The sequence below is a fragment of the Aquarana catesbeiana genome, linkage group LG05, assembly GCF_042186555.1.
Source record: "Aquarana catesbeiana isolate 2022-GZ linkage group LG05, ASM4218655v1, whole genome shotgun sequence".
Taxonomy (NCBI): domain Eukaryota; kingdom Metazoa; phylum Chordata; class Amphibia; order Anura; family Ranidae; genus Aquarana; species Aquarana catesbeiana.
The window spans coordinates 453,590,326-453,611,079 of record NC_133328.1 but is presented as its reverse complement, the minus strand read 5'-3'; the positions used below and the strand labels follow the sequence as shown (position 1 = coordinate 453,611,079).

The following is a 20,754-nucleotide window of genomic DNA, read 5'->3' as shown; positions in this document are numbered from 1 at the left end:
TATTGGCAGAATTTGGTAGAAACTACTAATTAAGTGCATCAAACCCAGATAAAGACAGACCCAAGAATATGCCTGCTAGAACAATTAGAAAAAAAATTAGATACCCCGGCAATTAGGTTACCCATTAATAGGATACGATTTATTGCAAGAAAATTGATAACAATGAAATGGATATCCTCTAGAAGCCCAACATATGAGAATGGCGCATACAGGTAAATGACGCCTTGCTAAAGGAATGGCAGGTATAGAAGAATAGGGGTTTAGTAAATAAACCTCATTAAAAACAACCTTCTTGATCCCCTTCAATCTGGATTTCGCCCTCAACACTCCACAGAAACTGCTCTTTTAAAACTCACAAATGACCTACTAACTGCAAAAACCAACGGACACTATTCTGTACTCCTACTTTGGATCTTTCAGCTGCCTTTGACACGGTTGACCACCCCCTCCGCCTCAAAAAAACTTTACTCCCTCGGTCTCCGTGACTGTGCTCTTCAGTGGCTCTCATCCTACCTATCCCAACGCACATTCAGTGTCACTTACAATTCTACTTCCTCCACTCCTTTTCCCTTCTCTGTCGGGGTGCCCCAAGGTTCTGTTCTTGGACGTCTTTTATTTTCAATCTACACCTGTTCCCTGGGTCAGCTGATAGCCTCTCACAGCTTTCAATATCATTTCTATGCTGACGACACACAAATCTATCTCTCCACCCCTCAACTCACTCCATCAGTCTCCTCACGCATCACTAACTTACTAACCGACATATCTGTATGGATGTCACACCACTTCCTCAAACTCAACTTGTCCAAAACCGAGCTTATAATATTTCCTCCCCCACGTGCCTCTTCCCTTGACTTCTCTGTCAAGAGCAATGGCAAAACCATCCACCCGTCTCCACATGTCAGGGTGCTAGGTGTTATCCTGGACTCTGAACTCTCCTTTCGGCCCTACATCCAATCACTTTCCAAAGCTTGTCACCTCACCCTCCGCAACATCTCTAAACTACGTCCCTTTCTAACCAATGAAACCACAAAGCTCATTCACTCCCTGGTTATCTCTCGCCTCGACTACTGCAACTCCCTCCTCATTGGCTTACCTTTAAATAGACTATCCCCCCTTCAGTCCATCATGAATGCTGCTGCCAGACTCATCCACCTTACAAACCACTCAGTGTCTGCTACCCCTCTCAGCCAATCCCTCCATTGGCTACCACTCACCCAACGAATTAAAATCAAAAAATACTAACAATAAGCTACAAAGCCATCCACAACTCTGCCCCCAGCTACATCACTAACCTAGTCTCAAAATACCAACCTAATCGCCATCTCCGTTCCTCCCAAGACCTCCTGCTCTCTAGTTCCCTCATCACCTCCTCCCATACTCCCCTCCAGGACTTCTCCCGAGCCTCGCCCATCCTCTGGAGTTCCCTACCCCAATCCATCAGACCGTGTCCAAATTTATCCACCTTTAGGCGATCCCTGAAAACTTTGCTCTTCAGAGAAGCCTATCCTGCCTCCATCTAACAACTGCACTATTTTCTCCATTAGCTCATCCCCCACAGCTATTACCCTTTTGTATAACTTGACCCTCTCTCCTAGATTGTAAGCTCTAATGAACAGGGCCCTCTGATTTCTCCTGTATTGAATAGTATTGTACTTGTACTGTCTGCCCTAATGTTGTAAAGATTTAAAAAAAACAAAACAAAAAACAAACACACACAACAACCTATTTCTAATGTATAAATAATTTACAGTGCAGCCAAAGGCTCTTAACAAATGTAGAGTTGATTGGATGCAAATTATTTAAAATTTTCAGGTGTGAAGACTGTGATGGCATTTGGGAGGTTTCCGTTGGTGTCGGCTAGAGATCGCCTCATCCAATTTAAATTGGTACATAGAATTCATTATACTCCGGCTAGGCTAGCCTCTATATATGAGGCCACGTCGGCGGACTGCTAGAGATGTATGGCCTCACCAGCTGACTTTGACTAGAGGTCGACCGATATGAGTTTTTCTCTGGCCGATGCCGATATTTAGAAATCGCGGTGGCCGATATGTGATGCCAATTTTTTTGGGCTGAAATATTAGGACGATTTTTTTTTTCCCCCTTCATCTCATAAAATCTAATAGTTAGACCCCTTTCACACTGGGGCGTTTTTCAGGCGCTTTTGGGCTAAAAATAGCGCCTGTAAAGTGCCTGTAAAACGGCTCCCCTGCAGTCTCAGTGTGATATCCCGAGTGCTTTCACACTGAGGCGATGCGCTGGCAGGATGTTAAAAAAAAGTCCTGCAAGCGGCATCTTTAGAGCGGTGTACACCGCTCCTCCACCACTCCTGCCCATTGAAATGAATGTACACCGCTGCCGAAGCGCCTGAAAAGCGTTTTGGCAGCGGCGCTTCAGGGGCGCATTTGACCCCTTCCTCGGCTGCTAGCTGGGTTATAAGCGCCCTGCTAGCAGCCGAATAGCGCCGCTAAAATGACGGTAAAGCGCCGCTAAAACTAGCAGCGTTTTACCGTCAACGCATGCCTGCTCCAGTGTGAGAGCTACCTTAAGTGATTCAGAATTTTTTTTACATTTAAACATTTATCAAACAAAACAAACCTCCAATCTGTTCACTTGTATGTAGAATTTAGATAAAAAAAGTAAATAAAAAAACTTTATCTTTAATATTAAATACACAAAAACAGGTAATCAAAACTTTTGGATGAAAAAAAAAAATGGGCTAACTTTACTGCTTAGTTTTTAAAAAAAATGTATTAGTGTATTTTTTCAAAAAATATTGCGTTTGAAAGACCGCTGCGCAAATACTGTGTGACATAAAATATTGCAACAACCGTTATTTTATTCCCTAGGGTCTCTGCTAATTATATATATATATATATATATATATATATATATATATATATATATATATATATATATATATATATATATATATATATATATATATATATATATATATATATATATATATATATATATATATATATAGTTTGGGGGTTCTAAGTGATTTTCTAGCAGAAAATACAGGATTTTTACTTGTAAGCAACAAGTTTCAGAAAAGATTTAGTCTTTAAATGGTTAAACTGAGAGCTTCTACACACTGGAGCTCAGTTCATTCATAAGTGTAAACATTGTATCCTTCAGGTTCTTTTTATCAGATTTGGCAGGCTGCCCAGAGGAGGAGAGAAGTAGCTTCACAGAAGTTTTCAGGCAACTTGTATTGACTTCTATTACAGAAGTCATTTGCAAGTCCGCTGATATCGGCCTTTTTTTATCAGCACAATCGGCTGATGCCGATTAAGTAAAAAACACCAAATATCGGCCGATATATCGGCCGGCCGATATATGGGTCGACCTCTAACTCTTTGACCACATCTTTTGGCATTGTAGGGAAGTACAAACTTTTTGGTCGGAGGTTATGCGCACTTTGCAGGAGCTTTTACGATACCATTCCCTTTAACCATCCTAGTCTGCCTTATGGGGCGAGTTGAGGACTTGGTGCCAAAACAGGCACAAAGGACGTTTATAACCATTATCTTATTTTATGTACGTAAATCAATTGTATTATTTTGGAAAAGAATAAGAGGCACCATCACTAGCATTTTGGAAGAGTATTGTTAATAAATCACTACTTTTTACAAAGCAATGTATGCGACTCGGGGATGCCAGGGCAAATTTGAAAATGTTCAGCAAGGTTGGCTGGTAGATTCGTCAACTGTTGGATGGGGTTTTCTATAGCTCTTACAAGTAGTTCTGACAAGGGTGGATGCTTGTCAAAGGGTTTACTTTATTGATGGCTATTGACTATATATGCTTTGATAGTTGGTAGATGGGAACACTTGATGATATTCAAGGAAGTAGGGGTATCACCTTCATGTGGATATTGATGGTTTTTTGTGGACTTCTATATCCTAATATACAGGGGTGGGCGTATTGGAGACAGAGAGAGACAGAGACAGAGAGACAGAGACAGAGAGATTATAGTTAGTTGTCCATGTATAGTTAGTTTTGGTCCTCAAGACCTGTTGAGCCTAGGTATGCCCACATAGGGAAGAAGAAAAAAGAAGAAAAAAGAAGAAAAAAGAAAGAAGAAGAAAGAAGAAGTTGTTGCAAAGGGTCTGAATACTTATGCCAATGTGATATTTCGTTTTTTCCTTTTTCATACCTTTGCAAAAATTTCTAACATTCTGGTTTCACTTGGGGTTCTGAGTATAATAAGGAAAACAAATGAATTTAAAACAACTGTAGGATAGGGCTGAATCATACATAAATTGAAAAAAGTGAAAATACTTTATGAATGCAGTGCATAAATCTCTCAAAAAAAAACAAGTTCAAATAGAGTTCATACACACTAAGTAAGTTTTTAGTGAGGTTCTACACAGAATATATATATATATATATATATATATATATATATATATATATATATATATATATATATATATATATACACACACACACACACACACACACACACACACACACACACACACACACACATACATACATACATACATACATACATACACACACATCACATACATACACATCACATACATACACACAGTAGTACTAAAAACGTATAATACGTTTATACATATCAAAGTGTACTTACATGGGTTTACATCTCTGTATCTGTTCCTGTTTTTATTCTCTGGATTTTTTGCTACCTTATTGGGCAACACAGGTGACTTAAATCGTATTTCCTAAGGAAAAAAAAAAAAATCAAGAATATAAAAACAGATAATACATGCAATAAACTGGCTGCAGTCTATTATAAATACAAATGTGTTAAAAAAAAAAAAAAAAAAAATGCTGTGAAAGAATTTGTAGTCTCACACATGATATTTTGATTGTAACATGTGTTGAGATGTGCTTTTAAGGAAACGAATGTCAAATAACGTTTCATGCTATTCCATTAAAGCGGGGGTCCACCTATCGTGTTTTTTTTTTTTTTTTTTTTTTTTTGAGTTCATTCACAAAATTTTCTTCTCAGCATTACATACTCACATATTGTGTGCGCAATATGTCCGCCTGTGTCAGATTTCGTCGGAAAGAATAACTTATATTATTCACTGCAGGCGGTCTCCATCTTCATTGTGGGCATTTGAAGCCCACAAGCATTTATTTCCTGGATGTGGTGAATGCTGTGCTCCCAGCATTCACCGCTCCTTCCCGCACATGCTCAGTGGCATCCTGGGAAGCCTGAGACTAGCTCCCAGGAGTCTGGGAGAGGCTAGAAACACGCCTACTCCCACGGGAGGAGAACCAGGAAGTGCAAAGAAGAATAGACAAATAAAAGGTAATTACGGCGATTTAAATTTTTTTAAACGGCATGTCAGCATCTAGGCAAGGAAGAGAATACATACAGATATTGTTCAAAATTTGGGTGGAACTCCGCTTTAAGGTCATGGCGAATGAGCCTAAAAACTGACACGTACGAATGCAAACATTAAGATTTAAAGCAAATATCTCAACATGTTTGGCTGGGTTCACATATGAGCACGGAGCGGCTCACAGCAGAAGTCCAGTGTGTCCTCGTTCACCGTTTCAGGTCTGATTTCATCCCAAATTTTTGGCTCCCAGTGCTGTCATTTAAAGCCAGTGACGAGGGCAAACTGCTGCCGTCTGTCAATGGACACAGCAGCGGGGTTCAGGTGCGAGCACGCACAAGTGCCCCCATGGGAAGCCGCTTCTGGAGGGGCCAGAAGCTCCGCCGGGGGACCAGATAAGAGGAGGTTCGTGGCCACTTTGTGCAAGTTCATTGCCTAGAGCAGGTTAGTAGAGAAATGTTTTTTATTTTTTATTTAATTTTTAATTTATTTTTTATTAACTTTACACTCACTTTAAATCTGTTGACCATCATAAGAGTAGAACAAAAATGTAGGCTGTTGTCTGAACGCCCTAAAATCGCATTCAAGAGTAGTTGTTCTAACAAAAAAAAAAATGAACGCTAAAAAACGCACATAAACGCACCTTTTATCAGCTTTGTTTACATTGCAGAGATATGCAAGATAGGTGTAATTTAAAAAAAGAGCCCAAAAACGCTGACACTGAAAAAACGCCCATAAACGCGTTTGAAAAACGCTTTTTTAAAGCAGCGTTTTCCTGCCAGCAATCCAACGTCCAGAAAGACTTTTTTGATAGTCCTGTGTGCATGGAGCCTTAAAGCTTTGGTTTTAATTACTGAAGTAAGATGCCTTAAAAAGTGATACAAGGCTTCATGCACACAGGGTGCCCCTCTGGACGCCAGAATGCTTGGCAGGAAAAAAAATTGCACACACACACACACACACACACACACACACTTGTGCTCATAAGTTTACATACCCTGGCAGAATTTATGATTTCTTGGCCATTTTTCAGAGAATATGAATGGTAACAAAAACTTTTTTCACTCATGGTTAGTGTTTGGCTGAAGCCATTTATTATAAATCAATTGTGTTTACTCTTTTTAATTCATAAGGACAACAGAAACTACCCAAATAACCCTGATCCAAAGTTTACATACCCTGGTGATTTTTGGCCTGATAACATGCACACAAGTTGACACAAAGGGGGTTGAATGGCTATTAAAAAGGTAACTATCCTCACCTGTGATCTGTTTAGGGATAAAAAAAAAAAAAAAAAAAGAAAGAAAGAAAGATATCCAAGGAATTGAGAATGCCAATCAGCAGCGTTCAAACTTTAATCAAGAAGTGGAAAATGAGGGGTTCTGTTGAAACCAAACCACGGTCAGGTAGACCAACTGAAATTTCAGCCATAACTGCCAGGAAAATTGTTCGGGATGCAAAGAAAAACCCACAAATAACTTCAGGTGAAATACAGGACTCTCTGAAAACATGTGGTGTGGCCATTTCAAGATGCACAATAAGGCTTAATGTACACGGGATGTTTTTACAACCTCTCCTGAATGATTTAACTTGACAGATAGTAACCCACGTTGAAAACATCTGTTTTGCCGCGTTAAAACAAATTTTTTTTCCCCTCGAAATAGCAAAAAACGAAAAACGCCTGTAAACGAAACATGGCTAAACACGAGTTACCACGTTTAGAGCTTAAAATGCCTCTAAACTCAGCATCTGAACTCATTTTTGAGCCTCTAAACTCAACTGCCTAAAAACGACATTAAAACGAACCTGCGTACATGTACTGATAAGATGACATTGGATAAGTTCAGGGGCAGCTGAAAAAAGCAGCCAACTGCCTCTGAATGTCCATTTACCAGCAGCAGTGTACATGAGACCTTAAGAGGCACTTGAATAAAGATGGGCTGCATGGTCGAGTCGCCAGAAGAAAGCCATTACTACGCAAATTCCACAAAGTATCCCGCTTACAATACACCAAACATCACAGAGACAAGCCTCAAACCTTCCGGCACAAAGTCATTTGGAGTGATGAGCCCAAAATTTAGCTTTTTGGCCACAACCATAAACGCTACATTTGGAGAGGAGTCAACAAGGCCTATGATGAAAGGTACACCATTCCTACTATGAAACACGGAGGTGGATCGCTGATGTTTTGGAATGTGAGTGAGGAGTACAAAGACAAGTGTGTCTTGCCTACAGTCAAGCATGGTGGTGGGAGTGTCATGGTCTGGGGCTGCATGAGTGCTGCCGGCATTGGGGAGCAACAGTTCATTGATGGAACCATGAATGCCAACGTGCACTGTGAACATACTGAAGCAGAGCATGATCCCCTCCCTTAGGAGACTGGGTGGCAGGGCAGTATTCCAACATGATAATGACCCCAAACATACCTCCAAAACAACCACTGCTTTGCTAAAGAAGCTGAGGGTAAAGGTGATGGACTGGCCATGCATGTCTCCAGACCTAAACCCTATTGAGCATCCGTGGGGCATCCTCAAAACGGAAGGTGGAGGAGTGCAAGGTCTCTAACATCCACCAGCTCCTTGATGTCCTAATGAAGCAGTGGAAGAGGACTCCAGTGGCAGGCAACCTGTGAAGCTCTGGTGAACTCCATGCCCAAGAGGGTTCAGGCAGTGCTGGAAAATAATGGTGGCCACACAAAATACTGACACTTTGGACCCAATTTAAACATTTTCACCTAGGGGTGTACTCACTTTTGTTGCCAGCAGTTTAGATATTAATGGCTGTGTGTTGAGTTATTTTGAGGGGACAGCAAATTTACACAGTTTTTGCAAAGTTTAGAATGAAAGATGATGCTATGCCAGGTAAATAGACACCTAACAAGTCATGCTTTAAAATTGCGCACACTTGTGGAATGGGGCCAAACTTCGGTACTTTAACCGCTTCCTGCCCGCCATACGCCAAATGACGTCCTTGGTTTTGAGCGGAGGTTTCTGAATGATGCCTGTAGCTACAGGCATCATTCAGATATCGTCTTTTAGAGCCAGTGAATCTGCACACCCCAAAAATGATCATAGCGGCTGTTCCGCTGCCTGATCGTTCTTACGGGAGGCGAGAGGGGACGCCGCATGTTCAGAATAGAGATTTTCGGCAGACCAGATGGTCGCCGGAGTCTCTATGATCGTTCGGAGGCCTGGCGCGATGTTAAGACGTCATGCCCGGCCTCTGTATTCAAAAAAAGGCGCCCCTTTGCCCGTGAGCTTGCACGCAGAAGTGAACGCATACGTAAGTCCCGCCCACACATGAAAATAGTGTTCAAACCACACATGTGAGGTATCGCTGCGAATGTTAGAGCAAGAGCAATAATTTTGGTCCTAGACATCCTCTGTAATGCAAAACATGTAACCAGTCAAAATTTTTAAAGCGTCGCCTAAGGGGATTTTTAAGTAGCAAAGTTTGGTGCCATTCAACGAGCATGTGCAATTTTGAAGCTTGACATGTTAGGCATCTATTTACTCGGCGTAACCACCTTTCTCATTATGCAAAAACATTGGGCTAAATTAACTGTTTTGTTTTTTTTTTTAAAGCACAAAACAGTTTTTTTCAAAAAAAAAAAAAAACACATTAGAAAAAATTGCTGCGCAAATACCAATGCGAGATAAAAAGTTGCAATGACCGCCATTGTATTCTCTAGGGTCTTTGCTAAAAAAAAACATATATAATGTTTGGGGGTTCTATGTAATTTTCTAGCAAAAAAATGATGATTTTTACATGTAGGAGAGAAATGTCAGAATTGGCATGGTAGAAAAGTGGTTAAAATCTCCATAGGCTACGCTTTAAAAATTTTTTACAGGTTACCAGTTTAGAGTTACAGGGGAGGTATTGCTCTAGAATTATTGCTCTAACATTCGCAACAATACCTCACGTGTGGTTTAAACGTAGTTTACACATGGGGACGTAACCCATGTATGTGTTCGCTTTTTTGTGCGAGCACGCTTTCATTTATTTTTTTAATTGTTTTTTTATTTTTATACCTTCCTTTCAAATTTTTTTTTTTTTTTGATCATGGTTGTTCCTATTACAAGGAATGTAAACATGCCTTGTAGTAGGACCAGGGCATGACAGGTCCTCCTCTTTACAGCAAGCTCTGGAGTCTATAAGTCCTCAGATCTCGCCTCTAGGCTGGAAAGCCTAAAAGAAAAAAAAAAAAAAAAAAAAAAAAAACCACACCACCACACGATCTCGGCTTCCCAGCCTAAAAAAACTGGAAGCGTTTACATCTGCCAAGGCTGGACATGACATCATAATGTCGCGCCTGGCCTCCGAAGGTCAGAGGTTGCCGGGGACCATCTGGTCCAAAGTATTCTCTATGGTAAACGGCCACCGCCGGCCAATTCATTCTCCAGCGATAGCACGGGCAAGACGGTAGAAGCACCGGAACAGCCGTGTGATTGTTTTCACTATGCAGGGAATTGATGGCAAAAAAAAAAAAATGATATTTGAATGATGCCTGCAGCTATCATTCAGATATATCCACTGAGATCCTAGGACGGGGAAGAAGACGACGAAGAATAAGATGATTCTAAAGCATCCAGGTCTTTTACTGGCCCAGATGTGTGTCTATGGATGCAGGCAGCAGGGCTTCGGAGTGAGCCTGCACAAGTACCCTGCAAACAAGCTGCTTGCGAGCCAGGTGTGCCAGCAGAGGACCCCAGAAGAGGGCTGGGGCTTCTCTGTGCAAAACCAGGTAAGTAGAACATGTAAGGAAAAAACAGGGAGGGGGAGGGGCCGACCTGAGTGTAGTATTAAAATGATGACTTTAATAGGATAAGATTAAAAACACTAAGCCCCGGTTCACACTGAGGCAGCGTGACTTGCAGCACGACTGCCTCAGGCGACCTGGACACGACAGGGGCGGTGACTTGCAAAACGACTTCTATATAGAAGTATATGCAAGTCGCCCCCAAAGTAGTACAGGAACCTTTTTCTAAGTCGGAGTGACTTGCGTCGCTCCGATTAGAACGGTTCCATTGTACAGAACGGGACGCTACTTGTCAGGCGACCTAGTCGTCCTAGTGTGAACCGACCCTTACACGATGATAGAAGTGCAGTCCTGGCATTCCACATGGCTCTGTGGGTCCCACTGCTGTTCCGGGTAGCTGGAAAGGATTAAGCAGCTGGCTGGAATGGATCACAGTGTTTCTCCAGGAACAAAGGAACCAAGCAGCTCCACACAGCTGTGTGGAGCTGCTTGGTTCCTTTGCTCCTGGAGAAACACTGATCTTCTATCATTTTGTAAGTGTTTTTAATCTTATCCTATTAAAGTCATCATTTTAATACTACACTCAGGTCGGCACTTCCCCCTCCCTGTTTTTTCCTTACATGTCTTGCAGAGTTCTGGGCACACTCTGAAGGATGGCTGCCTTCCTTTTTAACCCTTAATATCCCTTTCTATGGATACATCACCATCCAGCTATTACAGCCACAGACTATACCCCTAAAGATTACTCCATCTGGAGTGCCAGATAACCACTGACTATACAGGTAAGTAGAACATGTTTGTTATTTAAAAAAAAAAAAAAAATTTGAAGGTTTATAAATTACTTTAATTTATTGTGGCCATTGGAATGCATTAGCGCTAAAAACACTAGACGTGTCTAAACACGTCTAACGTTTATGCAAGTTCCATGTTTTTCTCTGCAGTTCAGCACTTTCCTTTAGAGTTTTATTTTTGTTTAATTATCGTACAGCCTAACCTCCCTGCACAGGAAGTGTGATAGACAGCACAGAGCACACTGTTCCAATGTGCTAATAGGCAGGGCTGTACGACGAGTGGTGGTGTACTCACATACAGATCTGTCAGCCCGATGATCTGTAACTGTCCCCAGACTGCAGAAAGATGGCGGGCAGTGGAGAAAGAGGTGGCACAGACCAGGGGCTGTGAGACCCCCTCCGCCCACTACAGTGAGCCAGGCGGAAGTAAAACTCCCTGCTGGCTTTCAAAGGATTACAAAGGGGCGTGTCAGACCGCTGGCTGAGGTTACTGGAGGGATAGCAGCTAGCGAGCTTGCAAACAGTAAATCACCAGGCAATAACGTTTTTTCAGCAAGTTATTATTATTATTATTATTATACAATATTTATATAGCGCCAACAGTTTACGTAGCGCTTTACAACTTGAGGGTAGACAGTACAAATACAATACAATTTGATACAGTAGGAATCAGAGGGCCCTGCTCCTTAGAGCTTACAATCTAAGAGGGAAGGTCAAGAGATACAAGAGGTAATAACTGTGGGTGATGTGCTGATTGAGAAGATAAATGTACAGTTGTTAGGTGGGGGCCAGATAGGCTTCTCTGAAGAGATGAGTTTTCAGGGATCGTCTGAAAGTGGATAAAGTAGGAGAAAATCTGACGGATTGGGGTAGAGCATTCCAGAGGATGGGGGAGGCTCTGGAGAAGTCCTGAAGGCGAGCATGGGATGAGGTGACAAGGGAGTTTGAGAGCAGGAGGTCTTGGGAGGAGCGAAGAGAACGATTAGGTTGGTATTTAGTGACTAGGTTAGAGATGTAGCTAGGGGCCAGGTTGTGGATGGCTTTGTAAGTTATAGTTAGTATCTTGAATTTAATTCGGTGACTGAGTGGCAGCCAATGGAGGGATTGGCAGAGGGGTGTAGCAGACGCTGAGCGGTTTGTGTGGTGGATGAGCCTGGCCGCAGCGTTCATGATGGACTGAAGTGGGGATAGCCTATTTAGAGGTAAACCAATGAGGAGGGAGTTGCAGTAGTCAAGGCGGGAGATGACCAGGGAGTGGATTAGAAGCTTTGTGGGGTCATTGGTTAGGAAGGGGCGTATCTTGGAGATGTTGCGAAGACAGAGGCGGCAAGCTTTGGATAGTGATAGAATGTGGGGTCGAAAGGTTAGTTCAGAGTCCAGGATTACACCTAGGACCTTGGCGTGGGGAGATGGGTTGATAGTTGAGCCGTTGATCTTGACAGGGAGATCAGGGGAAGTGGCACCTGAGGGAGGAAATATCATGAGCTCGGTTTTGGATAGGCTGAGTTTGAGAAAGTGATGTGACATCCAGGCTGATATGTCTGCTAGTAAGTTGGTAATGCGTGAGGAGACAGATGGAGAGAGCTGGGGGGTGGAGAGATAGATTTGGGTGTCATCAGCGTAGTTCAGCAGGCTTTTGCAGAGGAACTACAGAGCTCAGAAGAACATGGATGACAGTTGGTGAAGGTAGGAGATCAGCAACGAGAAGATGGAAAAGTTTTTGGCCGGAGTTCTGCTTTAAGGCTCAGTTCACATATGAGCCACATTCAGCTCACAACAGGGGTCCGGTGAGTGCCGATTCACCGTTTCAGGTCCGATTTTAGCCCGAATGGGCTGAATTTGGACCTGAAACCGACCATAAGACGCACTGGACCTGCTGCGGAGATATGTGAACTGACTCCATAGAGAGGCGGTCAAAATCTCCTGCTATTGCGAACTGTATGCAGGATCCCCTGGTAAGGCCTGGTGATGCACTGCCCAAGAAGCACTAACTGACCTGATAGAGTGCGCCTTAACTTGAAAAGGGGGAATATTACCCCTTAAATCATAAGTTTGAATTATCACTTGCCGAATCCACTTAGCGGCAGTGGATTTCAACGCTGCCTGTCCATTCTTAGGACCCTCTGGCAGAATAAATAAGACATCAGTCTTACAAATCTGAGCAGTTGCCTTAAAATAGATTTTCACTGCTCTCACCACATTAAGACAATGTAGTGACTCTTCTTCCCTGGAACATGGTTTTGGAAAAAACAATGGCAGGACAATATCTTGGTTCAGGTGAAACCTGAAACAACGTTTGATAAAGTCTGGACGAGGGCGTAACACCACTCTGTCCTCATGACAAATCAAATATGGCTCTTTATAAGAAAGAGCAGCCAATTTCGAAACCCTCCTTGCTGAGGATATAGCAACCAAAAATACCAACTTCCTTGTCAGAAGGACTAGGGGAATATGTTGTATTGGTTCAAATGACTGTCTTTTGTAAACACAGACAAAACTAAGTCCAAATCCCAAGGGTTCAAGGGAGGTTTGACGCAATAAGGCGTATAAAACCCCCAGACTAAAGAATGAGTAGCAAGTGGTCTTTTGAAATAAGACCGATAAAGCTGAGACTTGGCCTTTAATAGTACTCCTCAAGGTCAATTTCATTTCTACCCCTAACTGTAGAAAGGCAAGAATTCTGCCTATAATATAGCTCCGAGGGTGCCAACCCTTGGATTCACACCAGGAAACATAAGCTCTCCAGACTCAATAATATATAGTTCTGGAAGCTGGCTTCCTTGCATTAATCAGGGTAGAGATAACTGACCCAGAAAGCCCATGTTTCTTCAGAATGTGGGTTTCAATAGCCAAGCCGTTAAATTTAGAGACCGTAAGGTAGAATGGAATATCGGTCCCTGTGAGAGCAGATCTGGGCGTAGTAGGAGGGACCATAGGCCCTCCACTGCCATCTTTACGATTTCTGCATACCATGACCTTCTGGGCCATGCTGGTGCCACCAGAATTACCGGCTTTCTTTCCAGCTTGATCCTGCAAAGTAATAGAGGCAGCAACTGAATGGGGGGAATGCATAGATCAGTGAGAACTGATCCCATGGGGTCACCAACGCATCCGTTCCGCATGCGAATGGATCCCTTGTTCTGGCCACAAAGTTGACTAACTTCATGTTGAACCTGGACGCCAGAAGATCTACATCCGGAGTCCCCCATCTTTGGCAAACAGCCCGAAATATGTTGGGGTGAAGAGACCATTCCGCTGGGAATAACTGCTGGCAACTCAAGTAGTCCGCCTGCCAATTCTCTACTCCTAGAATGAAGACTGCCGATAGGCACGGCACATTCCTTTCTGCCCAAGTTAGAATATGGTTCACCTCTCTCTGTGCTGAGAGACTCTTGGTGCCCCCTTGGTGATTGATATAGGCCACAGCTGTGGCATAGTCAGACTGAATCCTGACAGGACAATCCCGTAACCTGAATGTCCAGGTCTAGGATATTGATGGACAAGGTTCTTTTCGGTTCTTGACCACTGTCCCTAGACAGTTGTCTTTTCTGGTACTGCTCCTCAGCCTGAAAGGCTGGCATCCGTCGTTACCACTTTCCAGATGACTAGTCTGAAGGATTTCCTTTCAGCAGATTCTGGGTTAGTAACCACCAAGTGAGGCTTTGGGACAGTTGCATTGGCAAGTCTAAAGCTTGAATTGTTTTGTTCCAAACAGACAGGATCTGCACCAACTCTCTTATGGAGTTGATCTTTGCCTGAGGCAAGAACACCTTTTCCTGGGCTGTGTCTATGATCAGACCCAAGTACTCCAGCCTTTTAAGCGGTATTAAGAAAGATTTCTCTAGGTTGAGAATCCAACCCAACTCTTCAGATAGTTGGTTGTGGTGCCTATGCTTTTCTCCAAATGAGCCACCGACTGATCTATAAGTAATAGATCATCTAGGTACGCTACGACTGTTATGCCCTGTGCCCTTCACTAAAGTGCTGCCCCCACCTCTGGCCAGGTTACCACCCAGGGTGCTGAGGCTAGCCCAAAGGTCAGGGCTACAAACTGGAAATGCTGCTGTTTTAACTCGAACAGCAGAAACGTTTGATGAGCGGGAAATATAGGGACATGCAGATATGAATCCCTGATGTTTTCTCTAGCTCTTTGGGAACGCTTGACCTCAGAAAGCGAGACGTGGAAAGTCACGAAATTCCAGCTTGTACCCCAGTGTTACCGTGGAGATGACCCATCTGTTCTGAATTTCTTCTTTCCAGACTTCTGAAAACTACAGAAGTCTTCCCCTCACCTTGGTGAGGGGGGGTTGCCCTTTCATGATGAGGCTTTAGGATTCGACCCCAGGACTTCTTTTGAGCCTGGGTCTGACGGCGGAGGCCGTCGCCCCTGCCTAGAGGCGGAAGTTCCTGGCGTAGGGGAAAGAGCCCGTTTAAATGAAGGGCGTTTATACTTTCTTTTGACTGGCAAAAGAGTACTATTCCCCACTAGAAATTATTTGGATATATTTGTCCAAGTCTTTACCAAATAGTCGCTCCCCATGAAAAGGGAGCCCAGTTAGGAGGTCTTTACATGGTGCTGCAGCTGACCAAATTTTTTAACCACAGGATTCTACGCATATGCACAAGCATAAGCGTAAGGTGGAACGCCTGGTGAATAGAATCTTTAACAGCATCTATGGGAAAACATAATGCTTTTGGTAGTTCAGCCAAATCCCGAGCTTGTTGTGAAGGAAGCTCTCCAAAGGCCTGTTCAAATTGGTCCTTTAGGGATTGACAGACGCTTATTGCAGCGACTGCAGACTGAACAATGGCACCTGCCATGGAAAAAGTAGATCTTAACAGGGATTTCAACTCCTTATCTGTTAGATTGTTAAGCATCTGTGCATTGTCTACTGGACAAGTTAGGCCTTTATTCACATTGGAAAGTAGAACGCACCATCTCCGTAAGAGATTGTATCAGCAATTTCTCAGATTGAGAGGCGGAAAAAGACTCATCTACCGTTGTTTCCTCCGCAGAGGAATCATCATCGGTTTGTTTTTCCTCCTGATAGACTGAGAGTAACACCTCATCCTGTGCCCACTGTTCCCTTGCAAAGGTTCTGAAGTGGGGGATCGAGCACGCTTCCTATCCATTTGAATGGAGGATGGGATTAAGATCGCTAATCTTTCTTCCAGACCCTGCAGGAAGGAGGAAAGGACATCTTCAGTCACGTATACAATGGCTGAGATGTGAGAAGCGATTTCACCATCAATTTGTTCCAATGGCTCACCCTGGCTTGCCATAACTGGTAATTCAGGCGAGGATGACAGCATGAAAATTCGACTCAGCATCCTAGGGCCTGGGGGTGACACCTTTACTTTTTTGGATTTTGTGGTGTCTTTTTTGGTAGGCATACTCCTAAGTACAAAAACAGAGGCACTATACAAATTGCACTAAATTGCTGAAAATAGTCATGACATTTAAATCCGCTATAAAATTCAGCCTAGTGCTGTGAAAAAGGTGTGTTCCTGTATCAGGAATGCCAGTTTGCAACCCTCCCATGTCCCACAGCTCGTGTCCTTGTGTTGCAGGCTGCTTGTTTTCTCCTCGTCAGCCAAGGAAAGACTGTCACAGCTGTGTTGTATTTGTTTTTAGCCTGCCATGCGTCCTCGTGAACGTGCATGGCATCGTGCTTAGGTCCCGCCCCCTCCGAGAAAAAAATCTGCCCCTTTTTTCACCGCTAGTGCGTGGCGTTTTCGGGTCCACTGACCCAACACGAGGGGGGGGGGGCAGAGACCCATCCAGCAGCACAACAGTCAAATCAGCCAGTTAAAATAATTTAAAAATAAATAAAGAACTGCGCTACGTGCATAAATATAAAAACCTAAAAATAAGTGAAATGTGAATGACCAAGTTTGAAAGGTTAATAAAGATATACCAAAATCCTGCTGCTAAACACTAAACCCTCGACATAAGGCAAAAGCAAAATACATACTAGTGAGTGTAGCGCTGGATATATAGAATTGAATAATTATGATGACTGGTGACTACAAAGATATTGTGCACAATCTCTAGTGTGACTAGAATATCAATTAGACAGGATAACCATCGTGGAAAAATAAGAAGTGACAAAGGTGCAGCATCAAATTAATAATACAATACCAAAAAATCGCATAAATTTAAATATGAATAAAGTTCAAATAAGTGATAAAAGAAAAGTTCTAAAAAGTGTCCCAAATAACACTGTGTTAATTCCAAAAAAGATCCAGAAGAGATGTTTTTGCAGAGTTCGGGAATGTTTGGTCCACCTTTCGTGCGGCCCACCACCAAATGGAAAAAATGAAGGCTTACCGACAAGCCTGCGACCGCCCTTATTCAGGGGGGTCAAAACAGGCTTGGTGGAGACCACCAATCAGGAGCTTGCAGGAGAGACACACCCCCTTAGGCAGCTTGTGTGGAAAGGTCTGCACTGCTCCTTCTGGCTGCTCTCTGATGCTGAGTAATGAAAGTCTTTTTGAAAAGGAACACTAAAGGATTCCCTATGAGCACATCTCCATACTGCTGTCCTTGTTGCGGTGGGCTGCCGGATTAACGAGGAGAGAGGGAGCTCGGAGGGTCCATTATCCTAGGAGATTTCCACTACTAAGCCTGTTTTGACCCCCCTGAATAAGGGCGGTCGCAGGCTTGTCGGTAAGCCTTCATTTTTTCCATTTGGTGGTGGGCCGCACGAAAGGTGGACCAAACATTCCCGAACTCTGCAAAAACATCTCTTCTGGATCTTTTTTGGAATTAACACAGTGTTATTTGGGACACTTTTTAGAACTTTTCTTTTATCACTTATTTGAACTTTATTCATATTTAAATTTATGCGATTTTTTGGTATTGTATTATTAATTTGATGCTGCACCTTTGTCACTTCTTATTTTTCCACGATGGTTATCCTGTCTAATTGATATTCTAGTCACACTAGAGATTGTGCACAATATCTTTGTAGTCACCAGTCATCATAATTATTCAATTCTATATATCCAGCGCTACACTCACTAGTATGTAGTTAAAATAATTTGCGGTATTAGCAGGACCTCTGCGCCCCCCACAGGGATAATGTAAGGGAGGTACAGTGCTGCTGTCCCCCTACCCTCTGGTCCCATCAGGGGTAGAAAGAAAACATTTTTGCAGATTTCCTTTACCTTGAAAGTCTCCCTCCACACGCTGCTGCAACCAGACACGGACTGAGCTTTACAGTGAAGACAACAGAGTAAGGTATGTGCATAGACTCCCTCTAGTGGAGAATTAAGGCATGACAACATTTTTTCCCTAATGGAAGAAATACATAGGTGTTTTTAATACCCAAGTTTCTTTTCTTACCTTATGCCCGCCGCAGGATTTGCTGAATTAACAGACAATCCAGCCTTCACCCATCAAGGACCGGGTCCCTAAAAACGGGGTTCCAACTCCCTTGGACCTGCAAAACACCTCATCAGGATGCTTTAGGTAACGTAGCAAGACCCAAGCCCTGGGTTCCAGCCCTACAAAGAGGCATTACAGGCAAAATCTCGTGCTTCGGATACGAGGCCCCAGGTACCATCCTTTTAGGCCTTAGTGGCACTTTGGATGGATCTGGTCTTTATGGAGGCTATTTAAATCCAGCATGGATGCCTCCAGTGGAGCTCCTCAGAGCACATCTTCACTCGTGACCAACACTTTAGACACTGGCGAAAAAACTGATGTGCTCCTGGAAGGAGGAGGGGTTATATAGGGAGTGAATATCCTTGATTGGGTATACCAGTGTCCATCACCTGAAGGGGGCCTATAACCCATTAAGTAATTACTTAAGGCTCTGTGTCCCATGATGTACGATAAAGAAATGTACCCGTTTCAACTTACAAACAAATTAAACTAAAAACAAACCTACAGACTCCATCTTGTTTGTAACCTGGGGATCGCCTGTAATTGGTCCCCCCCCCCCCCCCCCCCCCCAAGTCTGAGGCAAAAGCCTCACAAAGGCAGAACATCTGGTACTGCAGGCTGACTTACTCGACTAGTTTCAGGCCTGAATGCAGGACAGCGTATAGAGGTCAGTAAAAGGCAGAGCGGTGTGTCGGGTGGTCATTAAGGGTCAGCAAGGCAGTGGACGGTGACAATTGGTAGGGCAGAGGATGAGTGAAGTCAGTAGCGCAGTGGTGTGTGTACAGGGAGCTCACAAAAAGAGAAGTGTGGGCAGAGAAGGGAAGTGCTCTTCTTGCTCCTGGCATGCTGGTGTCGGTCAGCCCTCCTCTCTCGTCCATCCACTTCGATGTCACACACTAGCGCCTGGGATAGACGTGAGAGAAGGATCAGCACAGCATACCAAGTAGTTTCTCCCTACACCGCTGTGCAATTTGAGAGGAGCAGTCCAAGGGTCGGCAAACAGGATCACCGAACTACCCGCAACCTGCCCACAATCGATGGGCAGATTACAATTTGCGGGTTGCTGACCGCCACCCTAATGCCCCATACACACAATTAGAATTTCTGCCAGCAAAAGTCGGATGTGAGCGTTTGGTCAGAAATTCCGACCGTGTGTATGCTCCATCGGACTTTTGCTGGCAGAATCGAGCCAGCAAAAGATCGAGAGCAGGTTCCCTATTTTTTTGGTCGGAAAAAGTTCCTATCCGAAAATGCGTTAGTCTGTATGCAATTCGGATGCGCAAAAAAAAAAAAAAAAAAAAAAATCACGCATGCTCAGAAGAACTGAACTTAATTTTCTCAGCTCGTCGTAGTGACGGTCGAAAATTCAGAGAACTTTTGTGTGACCGTGTGTATGCAAGCCAAGCTTGAGCAGAATTCCGTCGGAAAAACCATCCAAGATTTTTCCGATGGAAAATCTGCTTGCGTGTACGCGGCATAACTGGATGAGGTGGAGATTGTGTCATCACCAGCCCTTCTCTCCTAGCACTCAGTACATAAATTCTTGTCATTCAGCTTTCAAGCCCTCATACAGAAGGCTGATAATGAAGAAAATAAATTACAACAACATCTTCCTGCGTGACTAATCACACTTCGATGCATGAAAAATGTTCAGTCAGGAATTGATTATACGGGATTCTTTACTCTGAAAATAGCATCTAAAATGTGTGCAGAGGTCATAAAAAGTGTGTATTTTGCGCATACTGACCTCTTCCCAGTCAAAGCTCAGCTTTATTCCCAGAACAATCTTACAGATCAAATTACTACAACTTTCCAGAAACAACAAATTAAAGGCACGGCAAGCCGCACATGCTGCAGAAATGAACACAATCTTTAACAGCAATCAGTAGCACCAAGTAAGTGAACATAATTACTCAAAAGGGTTTTTTTCCCTCTCAACATAAAATGGGTTTGCCATATCTTCCTCACTTGTCAGACTTTGACTACAGACAAGGTTTGTATGCATGGACTAAAGAAATTAATTTTTAATTTCTATCTTGCGTTGCTGTTGGAGAGTTCTCCCACTTCCTGTCTGGTAAAACAATAGGACAGGAAGTGAGAGGGTAAATCTCTGTATCGGAGCCCCAAAAACCAGTTAAAGTAGACCAGAACCTAAACAGTATCCCAAAAAGATTCTTTGCAACTCTCTGAAAATACTAGTACACTGTTAGTCAAGTGTATATATGATTCGTGAAATCTAAAGCTGGCCATACATGGCTCAAAATGCAGCCAGTTCAGCAAAAACTGACCGAATTTCAAAGAATGTCTGACTATGCTAATTCGAGGGGAGTTGATCTTATGAACCCAATAGGCCCTATTGGAAGGACTATCCAAATAGACAAAATGTATAGTTCTCAGTTCAAACCCATCTTTGATGCCAGTAACTGGTAATCCTGACTCCATCACCAATATACCCCCCCACCTTCACTATAAAAATAT

General features: G+C 43.2%; 1 protein-coding gene across 3 annotated transcripts in view; it reads right to left on the bottom strand.

Annotated features, from left to right (window-relative positions):
- Window positions 1-20,754, bottom strand: part of PTPN2 (protein tyrosine phosphatase non-receptor type 2) — a 123,603-nt gene that overhangs the window by 82,077 nt on the left and 20,772 nt on the right. For all 3 annotated transcript variants that reach the window (XM_073631297.1, XM_073631298.1, XM_073631296.1), the window contains exon 2: window positions 4,619-4,709. In XM_073631297.1, the coding sequence (XP_073487398.1) occupies window positions 4,619-4,709 (91 nt within the window). The remainder of the gene's footprint in view (window positions 1-4,618; window positions 4,710-20,754) is intronic.